The 22,890-nt window shown below is 42.1% G+C and overlaps 1 protein-coding gene across 1 annotated transcript in view; it reads right to left on the bottom strand.

Moving 5' to 3' along the window:
- Window positions 1-21,559, bottom strand: part of MYZAP (myocardial zonula adherens protein) — a 59,122-nt gene extending 37,563 nt beyond the window's left edge. The window contains exons 1-6 of the mRNA XM_064517428.1: window positions 21,422-21,559; window positions 15,232-15,321; window positions 5,865-6,023; window positions 3,462-3,554; window positions 1,493-1,606; window positions 502-654 (exon numbers count right to left, since the gene is read on the bottom strand). Coding sequence (XP_064373498.1) covers window positions 502-654; window positions 1,493-1,606; window positions 3,462-3,554; window positions 5,865-6,023; window positions 15,232-15,321; window positions 21,422-21,505 — 693 coding nt within the window. The 5' untranslated portion in view covers window positions 21,506-21,559. The remainder of the gene's footprint in view (window positions 1-501; window positions 655-1,492; window positions 1,607-3,461; window positions 3,555-5,864; window positions 6,024-15,231; window positions 15,322-21,421) is intronic.
- Window positions 21,560-22,890: the final 1,331 nt, after the last annotated feature.

Here is a 22,890-nt window from a genome sequence, read left to right as displayed (position 1 = left end):
ACTGTTAAAACTTTCTGGCATACAAGACCTTCCAGTTTGTGTTTTATTCCCTTGCATTTCTCTGGAAGAAATAGCTTAATTCTCTATCCAAGACGTTTGCTGTTACAGTACATCTCTGCTGACTGTATGTTCATAAAACTGAACAAGTTACCTACTAAAAATTGGACAATACCAAATAAATAAACTCAACACCAAGACATTTTTAAAGCACTGCTTAGAGTTATAAAGTTTCTTTACTTACAGTAATGGACCCTAAAAAACAATTAATAGTTTGGATTTTCACCCGCCAGCCTGCCTGGTTAGTAATGCCATGTTATGGAAAAACTAATTGCTGTCATCTGTGATTCTTTACTATTAATATAGTATCTATTCACAGCAGTATGCCAGCTCTAGGGAAAGTCCAAGGCATGATGGATGAAGAATCCTTTACAAATAAGGCCAAGGAATATACTCATAATGTCTTTATTGTGCAATATTACTAGGGGAGTATATAGGCTGTACCTTTAATTTCAGTAACTGATTTTCAATTTGCGCTGTTTCCAGTTGCTTTTGTTTCTCTCTCAGTTTTTCCATAGATTGCTCATGTGTGTGTTTTAAATTCCTTATTTGTTCCCTTATATCAGTGTTCTCCAAAGTAACATCCACTAGGGTTTTCTAGAAGAAAGAGGCAAGCCACATATTAAAATAACAAAAAATGGGGGAACTAACATAGTCAAAAGATTATGGCACAGGCAGAACATTTAAAAGTTTCCTGATTTGTCAGTGCTGTGGAACAGCTTTGCAAACTTTAGCATTTTAAATTCTGGGTTTTGTTGTATTTGGTTTGCTAAAAAGTATTTCCACAAGGAATATGCTCACTGAAGTAAAGCCCTGGAACACTATAAACAAAGAAAGGAATATGGATTAATTTCAGTATAAATGTTACTCCCAACAGTCTTCCTTTATTCTCTCCAAGAACCACACCATACACACTGAGAAAAACTGTGACGAGAGGACAGAAGCATTAGGTTGTTCACCTCAGCTACATGAGAACTGGGAAGTCTTTCAAATGGGAAGTGTGTTCCCCCCTTCTGCCTCCACCAAACATTCCACAGCTATGAAAAGCCTCACTAGCGGTTAGCATCCAAACATGGCACTTCCATTTCTATTAACAGGTAAAGGTACAAATAAGTCAGGAGATGTGCTGTTTTCTGCAATATAGGATAAATCACACTTTCACCTTAGATATTTCACAAAGACAAGGCTAGAGGCATTAGTCTGCTGCAGGTTAGTATCTCTTTATTTTATACTATTTTTATAGGCTTTTAAAAAACACAGTTGTTGGATTTTTCTTTCTTATTTTCATAAGTTAGGTGCCTCAGATATACAAGGTAGTGTTTCATGGGCTTATTTAGTGTTAGAGTCTCTATTTGTCATCCATGTTTTATGCATACGCTCAAATCCATGTCAGAAAAGGCAACTGTCAGCTGTGAAACAGCTATTAGAAATGTACCTGCAAGTCTATTGATGCTGATGTCAAGGAGCTGTTCATTTCACTGAAACTATCTAAGGCTGCAGCCTGCACTCGCACATGATTCTCTAAGGATTCCTGATGAGCATTTGTCACCTGAGCAGAAAAAAAATAAATAAAAGTAAAATCATGTTCGAGTTTATGTATTCTTTCAAAAAGAGCTACAAAAGAGAAGCAGCCCGTGGTTAATTTTCATAAAGATGCTTAAAATATACAAGCCCCAAACCATATCCCTGTATCTCAAAAAACAAACAAACATGTAATCCAAATAGGCAAACAGAAACATGGCGCCCGTATGCGTGTTTATTGCTAGCCTGTAATCCCTCTAATAGCTGCCCTTTTTGGCGGAGCTAGAGGACACTTCGCTGATGCCACTCCAGAAAGCTACTACACACAGAGCGGCCCAACTGCGGAAAGTCACAGGGTGGAAGCCGGGCGAATGCAAGAAACGAGGCAACCTAGAAAGGTTTGGGTAAACTGCAGCATGGCCTCAGTTATGAAAGAAATGACTAATGAGGTGTGTAAAGAAGCAAACCTCAGGAAGGCTCAAGGATGAAACAACATGAAGCAGGTAGGAGAGCCCACAGCTTTGTTGTGTGACAATTTGTTATCTTCGGTTATGTACACAACGCGCACACACTTAAAAACCGGGGGAAAAAAGCACAACAAAGTGACATAATTTACGAAGAGACAGAGACCCGAACAGTATAAATGGTTATGAACCATTCAACAACATATAGAGAAAAATGTTACTAATGAAGGCTAGCCTGACTCTCATTCTCAGACCAATCAGATTTGTTTCTCGATAAAAACGTACAAAGACTAGGGACGAATCTTGAGAACAATCGGTGTTTAGTAACCAAGCCACACACGGATTAGACCAGCACAGGGAGCAGAAGCCAAGCAGTCACTGGTAATTCTATATAAGTGGGTACTTATGTTAGAAAAAACAAAACCAAACCAAAAATCAAAGCAAAAATGCTTTGGATGGATTAAGAAAGATAAAAGATAAGAACCTGTAGGAAGAAGCATACTGCTCAGGGCAGGATATTTGAAATACAAACTTCAAACAAACTTCATGAACAAAAAGTAGTCCTGGCAATTGATGGCAGAAAAAGTAGTGATCCAAAACTGACGTGAAGAGTATAGGAAGGATTTTAAATAGGATACCAAAACAGCATGGGAAATGGTGGTCATATTAAAAAAATAATAATAATAACATATAGTTAGGTAGAAGAACATCTGTGCTTTCTTTCAGGTACTCTAAAGCATTAAAAAGGAAGGGGCTCAATGTGCCATTTATGTCAGAAGGAATCCATCCTAAACTATTAATTTGCTTAAACTAGAGATTCTGTTAGAGCTGGTCAGAAACCTTCAGTAAGAGAGATTTTCAAAGCGGGCAGGATTTCTATTGATTGAACGGGAGATCTGGAAATGCAGAATTTCGCCACTGCTACTCAGTAACAATCAGGAGTAAAGTGGACAAAACTGCATCTGAGTTGGTGTTTGCCTACAACACTTACTAGCTGGGAGACACAACTTCTTGGTGCCACTAAGACTATTTAACTTAGTTCACAGAAATTAGGCTTTCTCTCCCTCCTCCTCTCAAATCAGGATGAATTTTTTGAAGACTAAAATTGCCACAGAGTAAAAGACGTCAATTTAACAGTAAGATTATTCAAGATGACATCAAGATTACTGCTTCATTTCCAAGAAGGAGGCAATTAGTAATTCCATATGCAAAAGCATCCATGTCCTATTTTTCCCTTTCTAGTAAGTAAATAAAGAAATAAATAATTAAATAAATAAAGCAGATAGACATGACATGTAAAACAATGAACCAGAATTGTCTGAGAATTCATTTCTGTCCTGCTGAAGAAAAAAAAAGTCTCTAGATAACACTGGAACAGTTATGCTCTTATGCCTTCACTATAAATAAATGTACACTTACTTTCAGTTCATTGGTAAGCTGCTGTATTTTTCGTTTCATTTCATCATATTCCCCATACATTTTCTTTCTTACTTTTTCCAGAGTTGCTCTCACCTGGTGTTAAACAAATCAAATGTCTTTATCAATCAAACTTATTGATTATATTGTTTATATTGGGACACAATATTTTGTTTCTATATCCTTCATTGTTACTTTTAGTATTTTCCACTATTAAGCTACCTTTTTGCCAAAAGCAATTTATGCTAAGAACTGCAGGACTTGTCTATATAGGGATGATCTGAATAAATACCTCCAAGTAATTCTAAATTTCACTATACACATTTAAAACTAGTAAACTAATCATTTAAACCCATACATTTCAATTAAATTATCCATTATTCATTCTAACCTAATTTGATTAGAAATAAATTAAAATTAATTTAAACATATACATTTTCCTGTCTGAAAAAAAGCATCCACACTTGAATTCAATACAGCTTCATTCATTTTAAAGTGGTTAATTCAGTTCTCCCCGAGTGTCCTTTGAAAATAAATTCTTTACTTTCACTGCATTCGGACTTTAAGGCTCATAGCTGGCTAAACAATACATTAACCTGAATTTATCAATGTAATTTCTTCTCTAGAATTTGAAGAGCAGAGTACGCAATCTGATTTCAGCCAAGAACCACGGGTGTAAATTATACCTCGCCCTTCTAATAAAGGCACGCTGGAAGCCAGCTTGTGTTTGCACAGCGTTGCGAACAGGCGCAGGCCCAGTCTGCTCCGGAGCGTGCACTGTGAACGCTGTAGCTCGGTGTTTGCCCACAGTCTACCTTCCAGCTATGCACTTCAAATTCTTTCTTCCTCTCCTCTATCGGACACTGCCTGATTGCAGATAATCTGGGGCAGCGAGATTTCCTCACCTCTGCAACACTGAGGTGAGGCTTGGGAAGGGACGCGGGGAAAACCGATGTCAGAGGGGATGTTTCTGGCAGCTGCCCCGGGGAAGAGGGGTGACAGCCGCCAAACACGCTGCAGGAGCGGGCGCGAGCCTCCCCCGCCACGTGCTCCCGGGGGCATGAAACACAGCAGGAGGCCGCCTGTACCCCTTATCAAAGCACTCCTCGCCCTGTCCCTGCACACGCACGCACACACGCACATGCACGCACACACACGCACGCGCTCTCTTTTGTGAGATGACTTGGCTGCAGAAGAAGCCACCAGCAGTTCTGACGTGGGACACCATTTTTGGTCTACTGAAGTCGGCACATACGTGGCATGAGCAGGGGACTCTTATTTAAGACTCTGATGGTCTCACTTAAGATGTGGCCTCTCTGGCAGACCGAAGTTCACAAGCCGGCTTAGCTGAGCGCAGCCTTCCCCAGGCAGCAGAGCAGGGGCCGGCTGCTCAGCACACCTCTTCCCCAGCCTCCCCACTGCTTGAAGGAAGCAGTGGCACTGGCATTCCCCGCGGCGAGTGCAGGAGTGAGAGCAGTGAGCCCGGGCTGCTAGCACACCACGAGTAATACAGCAGAGAAGCAGGTGCTGACAGCTCGAGACCCAGCAGATGTTGGGAGCCCACATAATGACGGTCCCTTACGCTGCTGGCCTGACGCCGCGTTCCTCCCTTTTGTATCAACACCATTCTCCGGTGCTTGAGTCACCGTAATATGATAAGCATTGACCGATATCTTCCTGGGTGGTGAAGGTGGATGGGCAGAGAAGGTCAAATTATTTGCTCTGGGTGAATTAGGGGATTGCTGCCGAAGGCCGAGAGCCAGAGCCTGACAGGTGAAGAGATGCCGAATTTCAAGCACAGAGACCAGCAGCATCAGAAATGCACTTTTCTTTCAGGAGAGCTCCTGCCAATTATGATATATGAGCATGCACAGAGAAACTAGTACAAAGTCATCCTTACTAGGTCGACTATTTTAAGGCTGCCCCAAAGCACACCCAAGTGACTTTACTGTATCACCTAATTTGGGAGCTTTTTCAAAACTGGGGTGGGGGAAGGGGAGAGAGCAGAGGAAGACGGGAGGGAGTTTAACTTTCCAGGTGTCTGTCTGCTTACAGTTTCTTCTGTAACAAATTTGATATTATAAAGGCTTTGGGACGAGAACCCCATGGTCTATTGGGCAGTTTCCTCGCCTGACTGCAGCCCAGCTGGCGAGTGTAAGGAGCATCACTCAGTATGGAGGAGCTGAGTGTGGACCACACAGCTTCCAGGTATAAAACAGGCTTTTCTTTTTTTTTTTTTTGTTTTAAACTCAGGTCCTAGCAAGGCAAGCCTTTAGCTTCAGAGTGGGTTCCCAGTTCAAATCTAGATGTTGGCCTAGACAGCAGCCATCCCACGTACACTCACAGCGCTACATGAATACAGGGGAAGGATACTGAGCAGATTTTGGAGCTGAAAGCATAGCTCACTTCTTTAATGTAGTTCATCTCTTCTTTCAGCTGATCCGCTGACCAGCCGTAAACCACCATTTCTCTCTGATGGTTGTTGTCAGTCCGGTGCACAACTCCATACACCATCCCATGAGAGAGCTTCCCTGGAGACATGCCATTTGGTACGTGGTAGAGTTCCTTAAAGGCAAATAAATAGAAAGTTATTTTTAAATCACTACTAAAACAAAAAATAACAAAAACACAGTAATATAAGGTCAGGAGAGACAGCCAATGATAGGGAAAGCGTAGCAGTATCTAAGAACACTAGTTCCCAAACACTTGGGGGCCAAACTGTCAACCTTCGTATTTTTTGGAAGATCTATGATCAGTTTATCATTGATGATACAAATGTCTAATTTCCACTGGCTTTAATGGAAGTGGAAGTGACAGAAGTGATATATGTACAGCCAGGGGAAACAGGCTGCATCTGCGGAAAGAGAAGTAAAGGCATGTAACAGGAAAAAGTTATCTTGGCTTATTTTTATTCACCAGCGTATGCTCCTTTTCTGCATGTTTCTGGAGCACTGTTATCTCTGACAGTTTCTCTTTAACTCTTGCAACCTTCCACCCCCACAAAGTCTCTCCTGTGCAAAATATCAATATTCACAAATTTAATCAAACTTTGTAGACACCTCTCAGAAGAAACGGAAATTAAATCTTAAAAAAAACCTACAGTTCAGGCAAGGTTTCATATGCAGAGCTCAAAAAATATCTAATTATCTTATATTTATTTTGTTGATAGAGCTAGAATTTCAGGTTGCATTTAAAGCTAAGGACCTCCAAAGTAATCAAACATTCATTTCAGGGCTACATTTCTCTTACAGAAGTTGCAGAACTGATAAGGCAAGCAGAGCTGTGAAATACAGCATTGGTGTGGGTAGTTGAGCATTATCAACTTGTAGCAGACAAAAAACTTTGAATGCAGGTCTTGGTAGGTAAGTAGAACTACAGTTTTAAACTGCCTATCCTTCTTATTTTAATAATCTGCAGGAATTTGTACAGCATACTTGTAATAATTGTATGCCTTATTTTAAGGCTGTCTTTGCCAGAGACTCCTCTTAGTAGGCACATCAATGCACTTGGTAAGAAAAATAATCATGCAAAAAGTAGGAATTGTCTCCCATTGCATATAAATATCTATCTGTAAGGTCAGATGTAGCCACCTGACCTGACTACTCCCTCAGCCTCCCTTATAACCAACGGAGGGAAGCGTACTTCTAGGGCAGACATCTCAAATGAATCAAGCCTCAGAAGTGCTTATTTATCTCTCCCGATTACAAAGGGTCTAAACAACTAGCTATGCTAGATGGACACACCCACATTGTGGCTTTTTAAAAAACAGTAACAAAAAATTAATCTCACCTAACTTTCAATATTTGCAAACTAGGAACCTAAAATTAGTGATTATTTCTGTATATAAAGTTAGAAAGACACAGTCTTAAGAACACAGCTGTTAGTGCTTAACCTTGCATGTAAGAACAGTCTTTTGAAGGCTAGTACTGGGTACAAATCAATTACGGTTTTATTTAATTCCTTTTTCCAAGATTTACCAAACACGGGTAGATGTATTGGCCTTAGAATGTGTGTGGGGGGGTTGTTTTTGTTTTTCCCCCAAACACTGTTGTTCAGCAATGACACAGTATGAACTCTAACAGGCTTTGGGACTCTTTGCTAAATTAAAAGTCTAAGCAGTGTCTGAAAACTCTTTGACACCAAACAGATGCAGGAAGAGATGAAGCTCAGCATCTTGTATCCACCTGGGATCACATCCTAGAGAGTCTCCCATCTTTACCATGACAGAGGGTGAGGATGGTGCCTGCAAGCTAAAGCTCCTTCAGTTTTTAGCAGCCAAACTAACATAACTTCAGTGATGATGTAGGAATAAATATTTCTTAGGGTAGGGGGGCAAATGGATAGGAAAATGTGCTAGGATTTGGAAAAACAGGTAGCGATAGACATTTGTTTTCTATGGTAGAGAATCAAGGAAAGTTATGTTTCTCCAGCATGGCACTGACATTTTCTCAACACTGCAAAGCCTACACATTGTCCTTTATTGTACCATTAATGCCTTAACCATTCTGCTAAAGCTCAGTTGGGTTGGGTAGGGCTAGGAGGGGAACAACAATTTAAAAAGAAAGCCACAAAATCACTCAGTGAAAAAAATATTGGGCAACAGCCCTACCTCTATCTGATACCATTTTGCACTTTGAAGATATTATATGCAAATTTCATAGCCTAATAATCAAAAGTTACATAATTAGTATTATGGGGGTTTTTGTTTTGTTCTTTGGACATGTACAAACAAAAACCTCACACCTGGTATTTTGAGAGTGGAGAAAGTGAGCATGTTTTACAGGAACTAGGTGGGGACATGACTCAAAAAAACTTTTTTTTTAATTTGTTTGCTTCCAGGGTTGCACAGTTTCTTTGGAAGTTTCATCTCAGCTCCTCCCCTGCATTTGAATAAAGGGATTACAAAGTTTCCATCTTCCAGATAGCCAAATGAATAATCACTTTGATGGTCTAGATGTTACTGAGGCCCCAGACGCTGAACTCATAAAACCCTTACCCCTCACCCACTATTATTCATTTTTTAGGAGATGAACAGCTGAATACCAGTAACTACTGAGATCCTTTGTGCCTCAAAACATTGGCAGAATTGTTTAAAGTGCTGTTTACAGAGTTCTGTATGAAGATTATGATCAAGTTCCTTATTTTTAGAATATTATAAACACATTCCTAAGGAATGCTTTGAAGGATTTCTCTCCCCACCCCTCAAAGGAAAGACCAGCAGATTCAGACTACCAGGTCTGCAGCCAGAGAATCACCCAGGGCACTTATATATTTCACAGATGAACAGAATTACATTTACAACTTAATGGGCAGTACATGCAGGATTAAGTACGTTCAAAACCAGACTGGCTGTACTTCTCTTGCAACAATGCTAAATTTGTCTGCTGTCTATATTTGCACAAGCCTCCCAAGATGCCTTTATCACTTCTCTTTCAGAAGATTTAAATAAATTTCCATCATCTGCTGAGTGTTACAGCTCTAATATGTGCTACTTATAATACAGGATATTGTTTTTACCCCCCTTTGTATCACAAATCTCAGGCAAGCACCTGTTAAAATTTCAGTACAGCTCTTGCTTGATTTATAGCTGCATGAATCAACAGCTATACACATAGCAGCTCTCATATTTCTTCAGTCCTTTCCCTTGCTGTTCCATTCCAGCTATGCTTATCTTCCTCACTCCCCTTTTCCCTGCTTGGTAACTCTTATTTTTCCACTCCCAAGACCACTTGTCCCAGGATGCAGCACATGCCCTGACAAACACGGGCTAACCTAGGGCAGGTTCCTTCCCCTTAAGGAAGGATTATAATCAGGGCACAAAACAACTGGGAAAGTTTTGTTCCATGCAGGGGTGAGAGGTGCAATGGTTTTTGCTTTGCTTATTGACTACTTTCTTGTAATACACTTTTGCCTCTAAAGGAGGACTTGCTGACCAGCTCAGTCAACTGCATCAAGTATACACCAATCACTGCCAGTTTTTCTCCTCTCTTTAGCTACTTCCCCCTTGTACGTTTTTCTCCCTTCAACATTTTTTCCTTTTCTTCCTTGCATTCTCTTCCTGTTCCTGTCACATCCTCTCTCTCCCATGTTTCCTCTTCTACAAATCCTGGATTTCCCACATCTGAGGATTATAGAATCTTTTTAAAATCAAATACTTTTTGTTGGTTTCTTCTATCTTGCATACACACCCCCTCTAAACTCGATATTTTTGTGAGAGGGTCCTCACCTGTCTCTACTCTGATCTGCAGTGAGGCATCTCGGTTAGGGATAATAATGGAGGGAGCAAACACAGAAGTATTTAGGAGCAAGTAAATCCTGTAAAGCTAGCTAGGCAAAGTGGTTGAAGCTGGAAGGTTTCTTCAGATTCATTAAGCGTTGCTGCTTAAAGTCAAAGTATCAGCCAACTCTACAGGGAAGTTCCTGCTGCCCATCACCCATTGCTGGCTGCACTGGAGGTAGACCTTTCCCGAGCACAGTCTGCTGCACCAGATGCAGCTCAGAAACCCTCCTGATGTCAGCAGCTGGGCTGAAAGAGCAGACTGGGTTCAACCAACTCGGGAATCTCTCTTGGTATCGATAGTCAATTCTATGACAATAAAAGTTACCAGCAACAACACACCATTTTGATGCACACGAATGCTATAGCCGCTTCCAGGAATGTGCTTTGTCCAAGTTGTAGCAACAGTCATGTTGCACCTAGTGCGATCGTACAGCATGTACTAAAAAAAAGCGGACTGTGTATTCTCAATAAATATTTAAAAGAGTAGCCTACACCCCAAGGTTGCAAAAGTCTCGATAATTGCTGTGCATCCTGTTTATGTCTCTGTCCAAATGAGTAGCATGAATAGCAAATAAGTAACAAAGCAGAGACACTGTAAAACAGACCCTAAATACGAGCTGAGAGCTGTTCTTTTGTCTCATATGTGCAACTGTATTGCGCATGGTTTTATTAGCATTGTGTAAGCAACACTGAGGGGAGATTTTCTCCTAATCTATCTCCATTACCTTTTTAAATGAAAGTGAGATACCCTCATGCTTCATATGTTCTCCCTGCCAAAAATTGGAAGTAGAAGCACGGAAGAGGTATCTTATTTTTTGGAAAAACACATCTAATGTCATGAGTAACACAATTCTGGGGTTAGTGCACATATGGATTTAATTTAGTAAGCACCTTAAAATTTTGCTAAATCATGATCTTCCATTTACCAGCACCATCTAAAAACTCTTCTTTTAACCTACTACCAAATCAGTTAAGCCACACTTTTTCTTTTCCTCAAATGCTACACCCCTGGGGTTTCTGAAATATCCCTTTATGTTTTGCTTTTTAACTAGTTATACAAAGAACTAGATCATTCACATTGTTACTTAGGTTACATATTTCCTGTCCAGTAAAATGATAAGTTTCTAATATTGATCTCACCAAGGAAAGTTACTGTGCTGTGAGAAAAGGCAGTTATGTTTCTTTATATTTCCCTACAGCTGATGAAACTCATGTTACATTCAGGGATGCTTCATATATAAACAGTATTAGAATATGGAAAATGTGCCAAGACAGAGATATGAGTGTTCTCAAACTCGTGATGCTAAATAAGAAGTATCTTTTAAACACATTCCAACTTTTAAGCTCCTTGAAATGTTGTAGAAGTTAGATGCCCATCTCAAAATAGAAAGGACAGGCATTACACACAAAGTCACATCTAATCAGTGAAATCTGCACCCAGAACATCAATGTTTATACACTAAGAAAATAAGATACAGCAAATAACAGCAGTAGCCACGGAAGTCAGTGGAATTTGTTCTATGGTCTTCATGTAGTGCTGGATTTAATGAAGGAGTCACTTAATTAGCACACATCAAAATCAAGTAGCCAGTACTAAAATTGAAGCACTTGAGGATACACACAGCCAGAGTACCAACTGGATTTATGCTATATCAAACTAAGACACTCAAACCAAAATAAAAGTATGCAATGTTATGTATTCATATAACTGCACTGGTTTAAGCCTTAACATTGGTCAAACTGCCACAAATACAGGAAAGTGAGACAAATTTCTAGTGTTTTCTTTCTTTCATTCTCTTGCCATGTGCCCATCTGAAAGACAGAAAAAAATCTGTCTGCACGTGTCCCCATATTCTGCCCTCGAACACCTAGCTGCAGCTTGCACTGACACTTCCAAATTTAGCCGTGACAGTGAACTGCATGAAGAAAGGTACTTACAGATAAAAATAAAGTAATCCCAAACACAGCCAACAGAATTGTCTGGTAGTTCTTTGTTATTCAAGACAATTGATTTTGCATACAATCTGACCAGGACAATATTCCTTTGTACTTCCTGGTGAAGTAAACAGCCTCACACCACTGTCGCCCATTGTCCTTCTTTAATGGAAGTAATGCGACAAAATTGCGGTGGTTTAAGATACTCTCTAGCTACAGCGCTAGCGATTCAGAGATATTTAGCAGCAGGCTTTTAGCCTGTAAGAAGCAAAGAAGCAAACCTCTACACATGACGTTAGTTCTCATGTTTCTTTCAAGGTGTCGCAGCCTAAATACAAATATAAAAAACCAGCCTGACACACAGGATCACAAGCTCTCCCTTCAGTTTTTGAGATCACCCTCTAACTGTGTACCATCTGCCCATCTTTCACAAAAGGGGGGAGAGGCAGTCCCACTACGTCAGTGCTTGCAGCAATTTTGTTGCAACAGAAGTGCCCAACTCCATCCCTTCATTTAATCTCTTATGCTATTTTATTGTTATTCCATAGGCATACAGCGACTAAAAAAAATCTGTTAGAAACGTAATACTAATTTCATCTTATATGTAAGATTATACATACATATAAAACTAATACTTAATACAGATTTAATGAAACATAGCATACATTTTCTGCTAAACTTGGACTGCAATGAAAAAGGCTACACTAACAGCTACTCATGTAATCAATAAAAATTGAGACTCAGTCTGATAGCAAGCACTAAAACAAGGTATTGGGAACCCTTAGCATTAGTGGGAGCTTCTGTACAGTTCACTAGCTGATTCTGCAAACAAAACATCTCCTAATGGTGCTCAGCCCCAGAGGTGCCACCATTCATGGAAGATATACAGAAAACCAACAAATGGTCAGAACGATATCGCGATGTCACATTAGGGCAGCTCAGAATCACCTCCTTCTCATGAAAGATTGGAAAGGGAAGATTACAACCAAATGCCAGGCCAGGGTGTATTTATAGTTTTCCGGCATTCCCGCTGGGCCTGGTCTCCGCCCTGCCGGGCAGCGGGCAGAGGCAGGGCACGTCTGCAGGACCGTGGGGCTCGTCCCGTGCGGACGGGGCCGGGAGCGCCCCAGCAGCCCAGCTCCGAGCGCCCCGGCAAAGCCTGCACATCCCACTGACTGCACACACAGTCCGCTCCCCGTGCACCACACTCGGGCTCTTTAATCATCAAATACATTTTCCAAATGCTTTTCCATTATGTTTCTTCTCCTAACACCTAGCATTTAAAGGTACCACAGAACTGTGGTTTCCTTCAGAAACTTGCTGTTTTGGTTCTTGGCAGAGCTGTACTTTTTGACCTTAAATCGTAAAGCAGAGGGCATGGAAGTGCCTGGTTCCCTAATCTCTTTTTATTGTCCCTGTTCACAAATGGGAGACATAGTTCTTATAGGGGGGGTTGAGGATTATCTAACATTTATAACATTTTGTTGCTCTCAAAGTACTTTAAGGGATTTCATTGACACTGAAGATCAGATCAGTTGAACATGGGTAGATCAACAGAGACACTGGATCACTGCTTTTAGGAGATGCATTTTCTTTAAAGATAAAAGTATCACAGCTGACTAAATAGTAGTTCTGTGTGCACTACAAGTTACATAGTAACTAATCCAAATATATAAAGCAATACATTACAGGGACAATAAAAATCTACCAGCAATAAATTACTATCTTGTTTTAGAGGCATGAGGAAAAAACAGTTCATGACCAGTGATTTTTTGTAGCTGCTTCTGTACATTATGATTATACAATCTGCAGGATACTTTCTGGATTACACACAAGCTATGAGACAGAAGTTGATGGCACAATTATTACATGTATTTTTTAACTGCTATTAGACTAATTAGATGCCATCTAGCTCTGAGGGCTTTCTATATGCTTCCTAAAAGTCTTTAACTTTGAATTTTGTAAAAATATTGAGCTTTAGAAAACTACTAAGAACATACAGTAATTAAATTATATATAATTTTTTTTTGGTCTCAACTAAAAAGGACCCATCTCTTAAAAGATGTGTAGTATATTGAAGGTAACATGAGCACAATAATGTACTGTGCCTTCATACCCCCTCCTTAATATTCTCTGAAAGAAAATCCACTTGTCTTAACTCATATTAAGGGGGAAGTGCAGCTCTCATTAAATACAAGGTTCCACAAACCAAAAAAAAAAAAGTCACGTAAGAAAGTGACTAAGAGTTGTCTCAGCCCTAATCATTTACACTTCTTTCTCATCATTACACTACTCAGCCCAGCAAAGTGAGTAAACCAAGAGTCAATATCTATCCTCCTCAAAAACAAACATATTATTCTTAGGGCAATGGGCCTACACACCTTCGGCTAGTCCAAGGGTTTCTGCAGTCATGTACAAACCAACAGAGAACTGAAGGTGGTGGGAGAAATTACTCTAACTGCTGCAACTAAACCCCTCTGAACAGAATGAATTATTACAGTTTAATGGTGGCCCAAATTTAGCTTGTACTAAGGCCTCTTCACTGCATTCTGTAAGTAACATTTATAGATCCTCAAAGACCTATAACTCTGCCAGAGTGGTGTCTGAAGAGCTCAATGTATACAAGATTCCAGCACAAGAAGTATCTGATAAATAATCTTTATTTTGACCACTTAATTTTGCATTTATTTTTATTGTTTTAAAATGTTTGTCTTTCTGTGTCATTTTACAGTTACTTTCATTTATGAGAACCGCTAAGCAATTATTTCAAAGATACACTGCTGTTGTATTGCTTCCTATTTTCATATGGCTATTTAGACATTTGGTCTGGTAAACGCAGCCAACTTCTTGTTTGGTTTTGGTTTATCAAAGTGTAAGTGTGGTTAAGTTGTGGAGCCTATCCAGCTTCCCTTTTTATTTTTCATCCTTAAGAGAAGTTAAAAATAATCTACTGCACTGAAACAGCTCTTAGAGCTCTTGGCAGCTCTGCACCAAAGAAGCTATAAGATTTTTTTTGCATGCATGCTACTTGCTTCTAGGAAAAACTGGCCTTTTGAACCCTTAAATCATTTCTACTTCAGAACAATCCTGAATTCTTCATTTTGTATTTATTATTGGTGCATCATCTGTTACCAAAATTAACTTACCTAGCAAAATACCCAAGTCCCAGGCAAGCCATACACATTAAGACACAAATCTTGCACAGTGCTAAGCCTACATGAACCACAAGATCTCCTTCAGGTGAGAATCTTCTTGTACAATCCTTAATATAAGGCCCTGCTCTTCATAGGGGTTTCCTTCTCTTCCTCTGCATAAATATCAAATAAACCAGCTGGTACCTCAGCCATATGTCAGAAATCTACTACTGTCCTTCTAGTCTACATGCAGTTTTGCTGTCCCCAACTCCAGAGCTCAGTTTCAAAGCTCACAGCTAACTTGCTGGGCTTCCCTGTGTCTTCCAGGGTGATCTGGTTCCCATCACAACTAATTTCTGCTTCTGCAGGTGACAGTATTTACTCCTTGTCTACACAGAATTTAACTTTGAATCTTAAAACTTACTTTTTTCTTTCTCTCAGGTTCCTTTGTTACTTGCTCAGGCTGTGAGCCTTCATCAGGTGGTACTGTTAAGCGCAACCTGCAGACATTCATCTGCAAGGAAAACAGAAGTTTGCTTTTAGATTTAAGAGTGTTATAAAAGTTTATTTTAGTAACTTGCTTTATAATGAACTGTGCTAGCATTCAAGTTCTAATTTACTATTTTCTACTGTCTGCCACAAACCTAATGAAAAAAATTATTATTTAAAAGTTGGAGGGTTTTTTAGCTGGCAAGAAATAATTCAAGGGCATCCCCATAATTACATACCTGAAATAGCAAGAATCCATTTCAGTCAACAACATGTTCTTATGTTCTCGTAAGTGACATTGAGAGCTGAGATATCAGAACAATGAACATCATTTTCCAGTTTCTCAGCTTTGTTCACAGTTTTGGCATGCTTCTAGCCTTCAAAATGGATTATTTAGAAAAAAAGGCATATTCTGGAGTGAATGTCCCTTTTCTGCTCCGTATATATCCAAGTACTTAATTCAGTGATACCTCAGTACTGCAATCCCGCTGAATTTAAACAGAAATGCTATTGAAATGTGTTACATACCAAGACGTTGGTAAAAACTAAGCTTCAACCTGTTTCACAGAAAACTTGAGCGGTCTTGTTTCCTATCGGATTTCAGAAAAGCCGTTCTCTTGCTGGGGAAAAAGGGCAAGAGGGTTGATACCTTTCTACCCCCAGCGACACTGTTTGCCTTGCTTAAACTAGGAGATCTTTGGTGTGACGAGGTTTTTTAAAAAATGCTTCTCATACAAGAAAGGCTTTGTTACAACTTTCAGTCTTAGCAATATTCATGAGACCTTGCAGTGGAAGACAACCATAAACCCTAAACAGTGGATACCGAATGCTGAAATGAGAAATTCTTCTGTCAAAATTCAAAGCTTCTCAACACCTTGCTGTAAAAATCCAGCTCTCAGTTGACAGCAAACATGACTCTTAAAACTGTCCAATTTGTCTGAAATACCTTCTTTCATGGTTACTGTGGGCCCTCAACACTGTTCTTCTATAGCCCAGCATCTCATTTGATCTAAATCTCTCTAGTTTCTCCCAACTACTCTACATCCAGCCATCGCAGAAGGTGTACCTGCTTGTTGAAACAGGCCTTTCCACTGCATCCACAAAAGCTCTTGCCCAAGCTCAGAGTTCATGCCTTGATCACTGCAGCACTTCCTTTTGCCTTGACAAAGGCAAATTGCATCCTGCTCACAGGTGTTCAGAGTGTAGTAGCAAAGTCCTTTTCATGGACCACAGATTTCACCATTTCATTCATTCACTTCTACTCTCTCTCACATCAACTAAGCTAATTTTATTTCCCTCTCAAGGCTCTTTACAACACAACCTGTTCATAGCACTGCTCTTCAGCCTCCTAACAGGGATGCCCACTTTCCAGCCACACAATTACTCTAGCCTCCCTCCAGTAACATTTTCAAACATGCACCTTTTAGCTTTTTCTTCTCCCCAAGCAAAAACAATTGGGACAACTGCTTGCAAATACCTGCAGCAACTTTATTATTTTTCTTCAAGCCCTGCTTTAAAAATGTCCTGTTGAAATGCCTAAATAAATCAACAGCAGTTAGACTGCGGGTATGCCAAAAGCACAGTCGACTATACTAAACAATGCCACTTTGTATTGCCTTCCATCTTCCTCTCTCAGTTTGGGCTTTTAGGTCTGCAAGGCCTTCTGCCAAGAAAGAATGATGCCTTGACCTACAGGTGAAGTTCCTAAAAATGTGTGGTATGCATCTGTACTATAAAGATGAAAAAAAGAGATGTCTATAAAAAGATCAAGGTGAAATAAACGTAATCTTTAGACGCATCTGTAGAGGCTACGTTTTGTGCAGTGGGCTCCGTATCATGAATTCAGCAGTCAGCCATAGGCTATGAAATCTAGAAAAGGAAGCCACAGAGAAAATTTAGTACAGAAGTGGGTTATGCTTTCATAGTTCCCAGAGAATTATGAAGCAATGGAAAGCATTTAAAGAAGTTGAGTCCATGCGCACCGGCTTTTGACACTGAGTGCTATCTGTATTCTCCATGAGAAGAAAACACCAGATTCTTCCCTCGTACTGCAGGACTTGAAGGTGCTTCCTGTTTACAATTTAGTTATCAAGCTATGTTAATAAACTCCTCAGATTTGGAGCTTATTGGCTCCCAAGGTAATTAATACCATGTTTTCTCTTCTATTAAATTTCCATTTTCCCCTGCTCTTTCTTCCCATTAGCTCAGCAACGCTCTTTCCTCTAAAAGGCGCATTTGTAACAAAATGGGAAAGACAGTCTGGCATTCCTCCATGCAAGTAAAGAAAAAACAGCCCCTAAATAGGAAATAGAACTGAATTTGTGCTGTTGCATGTGATAGACGCAGCCAACTCTTTCTTGCAGTGGTTTCAAATGAAGGAACACTGGGCTAAAAGGAACAAAAAGACTGTTAGCAGAAAACATGGAAAATACTTCAAACCAACAGAAATAGATAGTGACAAGCAACTCAAAGATAGGAGAAACAGAGTTTGCTTGTGATTCTCCGAAGCTGGCAGACGGCTTGCCTGTTAGTCAGTATAGGACTAATTATAGCTGTCATATTTACAGATTCACAGTGCAGTAATTGTAAATGACTAATTATCCATATACCTGTATACTAGTTAGTGAATCATGATTGCCAGTCACATTACAGCAATTCATGTGTTACAGGGTTACTATGAAACAAATCACAGAAAAAACTATGTTGGAAATACAAACCAATAGCAGTAATTGGTGGAGACTAGGAACGCTGTACAGTCAAAGTGTTATTACCACTGAAACTAATTTTCTTGCCCTTTACTTTTTACTTTGCCTTCTCTGTTAGCCCCCCCAAATCACACTTCTACTTCTTTTCTACTTCTTCATTTCTGTGCTAGCTCCTTGCTTTTAAAACACCTCAAACCAGGATTGTATTTTCAGCAGTATATCTGCCACAAAATGAAAAGTTTTAAGGCTTCACCTTGCAGCCCGTTGCATGTAAATGCCAGACCGTGGGTGGCATTGGCAGCCGTCTGAGCAGTCCAGCCTTGAAGTCAGGCCCAGGGAGGCTTGTACAGCAGCAGTAAAGTACCACCAAATTTCATACGCCTCTCTAGGGCAACCTTACACAGGCTATTGTTTATAAGCACAGCACTTCCTCAGCATCCCTGGGGAAAGAGCAGCAAATACATAAAGTAATCATTCGCAAGGACTCGTAGACCACAGATCATGCGCTCTCCCCAAGGACAGAACTGCAGACCAATCTGTTGAAATTCAAGAACACTATAGGGATGAAGAGGAAGAAATAACAGACCCTACTTTTTCCTCCAACCTTCAGAAGCAATTACAGATATGATATCTATACCGTTCTGAGAACACTGTGTTTCCTACGGAAACAGCACACTATACCATTTGTCCGCAAGCCTGCTTGACCAAATGAATGAGCAGGCTCATTTGGAAATCACAGCTAGCCCTCCTCCCACAGCAAAACAGGCTCCAGTGATGCCTTAAAATGGAAATGAAATCACAACAGGAAGAGCCTCGACTCAGTGCCAAACAGTGGCGGAATAATGTGCAACTGAGGATGAAGGAGTAATTCCCATAAACAATGGGGTTATGCAGAAAGGGAGCCGGGAGGAGAGTGAAAGAGGATTCCTTGCGCCAGGAGAAGCTGTGATTCAGTTTCCTTCAGCTGCTGCCTGACAGTAAGAACAAGGCAGAAAAAACAGGCAAGGACAAAAGTGGCTTCCACACTACCTTTATGTCATCAACAGTGTAACTTCAGGAGCATAACTTTTTAAAAGAAATAGGAAGTCTGTGAGTATCAGGTATTCTAGGCTATCAGATTTTAGTTCAATTTGCAGCATCTGTGGCTTTGGCAAGCCAACAACATAAGTAATTGTAAGCATGCCAACGTTTTATGTTCACGTCTGGCGTTCTGACACCAATAACCCACAAGCAATATTTCCAAAGCTAATCTGATATCATTTGCTAAACAAATACGCAGACAGGAAAACAAAAACTGACAGGCTCACCCCAGTGTAACACCAGACAACAAAAGTTTGCTGAGTGCAATGGAAATTAACAGGTGAAGACATGCTCATTTATCAAATTTCTAAGAGGTTAGCAGGATAGCGTAGGAAAGAACCACTGCAATATGGCACCTAAGGAAAAAGCCCATCTAGGTTAGTTAAAAATGTTAAGAATTCATGGCCCAGATCCACAATCCACATTCATATTTACCATCCTACTCAAATCACTAGAGTGCAACTTAAAGACAAATACAGATGACAGACTCAGTTTGAGTAATGTTCTCCAGACTCTTCTTCACCCCACTTTAAAAAAAAAAAAAAAACAAAACAAAAAAAAAAAAAACCACAGAAAGACATTGTTTGTTAACTATATACTGAAATAATTACAGCGGTATAATTAGAATAACCAAAGTTATTAACACAGCAATAGAAAAATAGAAGGTGTTCTACTAGCACCAGTTCCCACTCTAAGTTTTCCACGGTTCCCCCACCACGGGGGATGTGGTCCAATATTGATCTAACTACCAGCAAATCAACTTTGCAGTTAACAAGGCCAGAATTTAATTCTGTTGGTCTTTTCTATCTCTGACAATTAAATGGTTTGGGGATCACACATCTGTTAAGCAACTCTATGCTTATCAACAAGCTCAATGGCCAAAAATCACTCCCTTTGCCTAAGACCAGATGTTAGCTTTCGGCTTTCAAAGGTGAAAGCAGAAAAGAAGCAAGTATTTAATTTCAGTCAATCCCAAAAGCGTGGAAAAGCACTTTCTTCAGGCATTTATCTGCTGACCAGTCTGCTCCACCATCAGATCTCCACTACGAGACTTCCCGTAACACCACAATTAAAGGGCACTTCTCCTGTGACCACAGGCAGGTAGGAATGCGACACACATCTTTCATTTATTTAGCAGTTACTCTGTCTTCCTCCTCCCTTTTTGACAACTCATGGTAAGGGACTCACATTTCACTACAAAAAGACAGCAGCTTCTCAGTGGGTTTTACTTGCAAATTAGCTTTTACCAGTTTCTTTAAGAGAATGTATCAAATAAACTCCATTTTACATTGCCCCTGAAAAGTACACCATGGGGATGAAAATAAGAAAATTAACGCTCCAATTTGCTTAGTTTTAACCTCTCCATGAAACACTAGAGCAGAAAACTCAACAAGATTGTGGAAGACAGAAGACACTATAGGGAAGATAATAGGTATGATTTCCAAGTCATCTTAATTTTTCCACATATGTGAGCAATTTGAGTTTTACTGTGAACCTAAAATTCTGTATTTCCTGAACTCATTAAAAAATTGAGAGTTAGCATATGAAGGCCAGAGATTTTCTCTGTGGAAAAGCCCAGCTTGCAGGTTATGGCATAAAACATGCGGCCACATGACATTCTTCACTGTTTTTATCATCTCTGATGGGCCCAAATTTTTGGAGCGTCCAAACAATCACTAAACAACTCAACAAGTGTCATGGTCACACAATAGCGCGTCTCTGCAAGGGAGAGCCTGTCACTTGATTCACTTGATTTATTTCTTCACACGCGGAATGCGCAGCCACAACGAGAACAGCAGGGCCACAGCAGGGAAAAAGGCTATTTGGAGCAGGGGGGCTGCAGGGACATTCCTGACGTACCTGCCAGAGTTTTAACAACTTTTTAGAAACGATTCCCAGCTGATTAATTTACCATCGTTGTTCATCTTAGTTACGAAAACTACAGAAAAAGAAATGTAACTAGTATTTCTGTATCTGAGGAGCTCGTTTGGAAAAGAAATGACTGTTTTGCCAAGAGCATCCAAGTCATTGTGGTGGGCTTCCTCCTTACCGTCAGCGCCTGGACGGGCAGTTCTCGGCTGGAAATGTCTAGAGGTGCTTCAAGGAGAGCACAGGCAGCCTCCAAGATACGTCCCGGCCGCAGGTTTCCTGCGGGGCAGCCGGAGCGGAGCCGGCGCAGGGACGCGCCGGAGCCCAGAGCGCGGCGGCTCGGCCGGGAGCCGCGGCAAAGCGCCCCGGGGGAAGCGGCAGAAGGGAAAGGTCGGGACGGGAGGGGACGGGAGGGGAAGGGGGGTCCGACCGCGCTCCGGCCCGCGCCCGCGCCCCCCGCGCCCCGCGCACCTTCCGCCGGGCGCGGCCGCCGTCGCCGGGCGGCCTCCGCGGGGTGGTGGCCGTGACCGTGAGCCCCGAGCTGTAGCGCAGCATCGCGGCGGCCGCCGGCCCGCGCCGGCAGCGGCTCCCTTTGGCCGCCCGGCGCCGCTCCGCCCCCGCGCACGCGGCTGCAGGGGCCGAGCTGCTCGGGGGCCGCCCCCGCGGAGCCTGCGCGCCCGCGCGTCCCCCTGCTCCGGAGCACCCCGCCGCGGGCAGCGTGCAAACGGCCCCCGGCCTCCCCCCGCACAGAGCCCCGCTCCCGGGGCCCTGGGCCACCCCCGCACCACTCCCGCGGGGCAGCGGACCCCGGCGGCGCCACCCCCCCCTCCCCGCGGGTCCGCGGACCCCGGCGGCAAGACCCCCCCCCTCCCCGCGGGTCCGCGGACCCCGGCGGCAAGACCCCCCCCCTCCCCGCGGGGCAGCGGACCCCGGCGGGCGGGCTGCTCCGGGGACACTGCGGGTCGAGCAGGGCGTTGCGCTTCCGCTGGTCCCGGGAATTTCAGTTCACCGCGACGCAGCTTTGAGAGGGGGCTTTGAGAGGGCACCCAAAGGTGTCCATGTGACGCCGAGGCACCTCCTGGGAAGGGGAAATGGGAGTTGGAGCCGGGGGAGGCCACTCCATCCCTGTCTCCCAGTACCAGCCTGAATGCTCTACCCAGAGAGCACCACGTGAAACCCGGGTGGTGATGCCTCCTTGCCGCAGCGGCAGTCTGTGGCCCCCTGGCCTGTCGGTTTGCTGGCCATGCGCTGAGAACGGGTACGGACTGCTGCAAAAGCGCCTGGATCCCAGACAGCCTTGGGTGAGCGGTGCAAGAGCAGCGCAGCTCAGTGCACGTGTGACAGCCTTGGGGCTAGGGTGCCACGGGGAGGTGGGTTGGGTGCCCTGGCATCAGCTGGCACTCAGCAGGCACTCTTAGATGGCAGGTCTGGATTTGGGCAGTGCAGGCACTCAGCTCCTCCTGGATCTGGCCTAAGGATGCTGTAACCCTACACCATCGTACACAGCTCTGGGCACGCACACCAAGTCTGTCTGTGGCCTCCCTGTCTGTCGTGAGCAGTACGTGCCTTGGAAACCAGAGGAGTTATGATGAAGGAGATGCTTTTGTGGAAAACAAGTTGCAGAACAAATACATATAACTGCATTTTGAGATAGATTATCCTCTGCCTCAATGTAATTACCTTGAAATAATTAAGTCCATGAGAGGATCCAGTTATGGCTATATGATGTCCTTACCTGTTACGATGTTAATGATCATAGTGCTGTGGTTATATGCTGTTTCCCAGTTTGGAGAAAGCTGAAGAGGGAAGTAATTTGCAATGGAAAAATGGAAACTGCATTAAACCACTGGTGCCTCATCCTTTGTGTACAAAGCGTCTGTCTTCTTCCGCCTTTCAGTTCCCTGTCCCTAGGGCAGAATACAGAGCCATCAACATGGCAC

Source organism: Dromaius novaehollandiae, chromosome 10, assembly GCF_036370855.1.
Source record: "Dromaius novaehollandiae isolate bDroNov1 chromosome 10, bDroNov1.hap1, whole genome shotgun sequence".
In the NCBI taxonomy this organism is placed as follows: Eukaryota; Metazoa; Chordata; class Aves; order Casuariiformes; family Dromaiidae; genus Dromaius; species Dromaius novaehollandiae.
The sequence above is the reverse complement of the archived record's forward strand: the minus strand, read 5'-3'. Positions and strand labels throughout refer to the sequence as shown.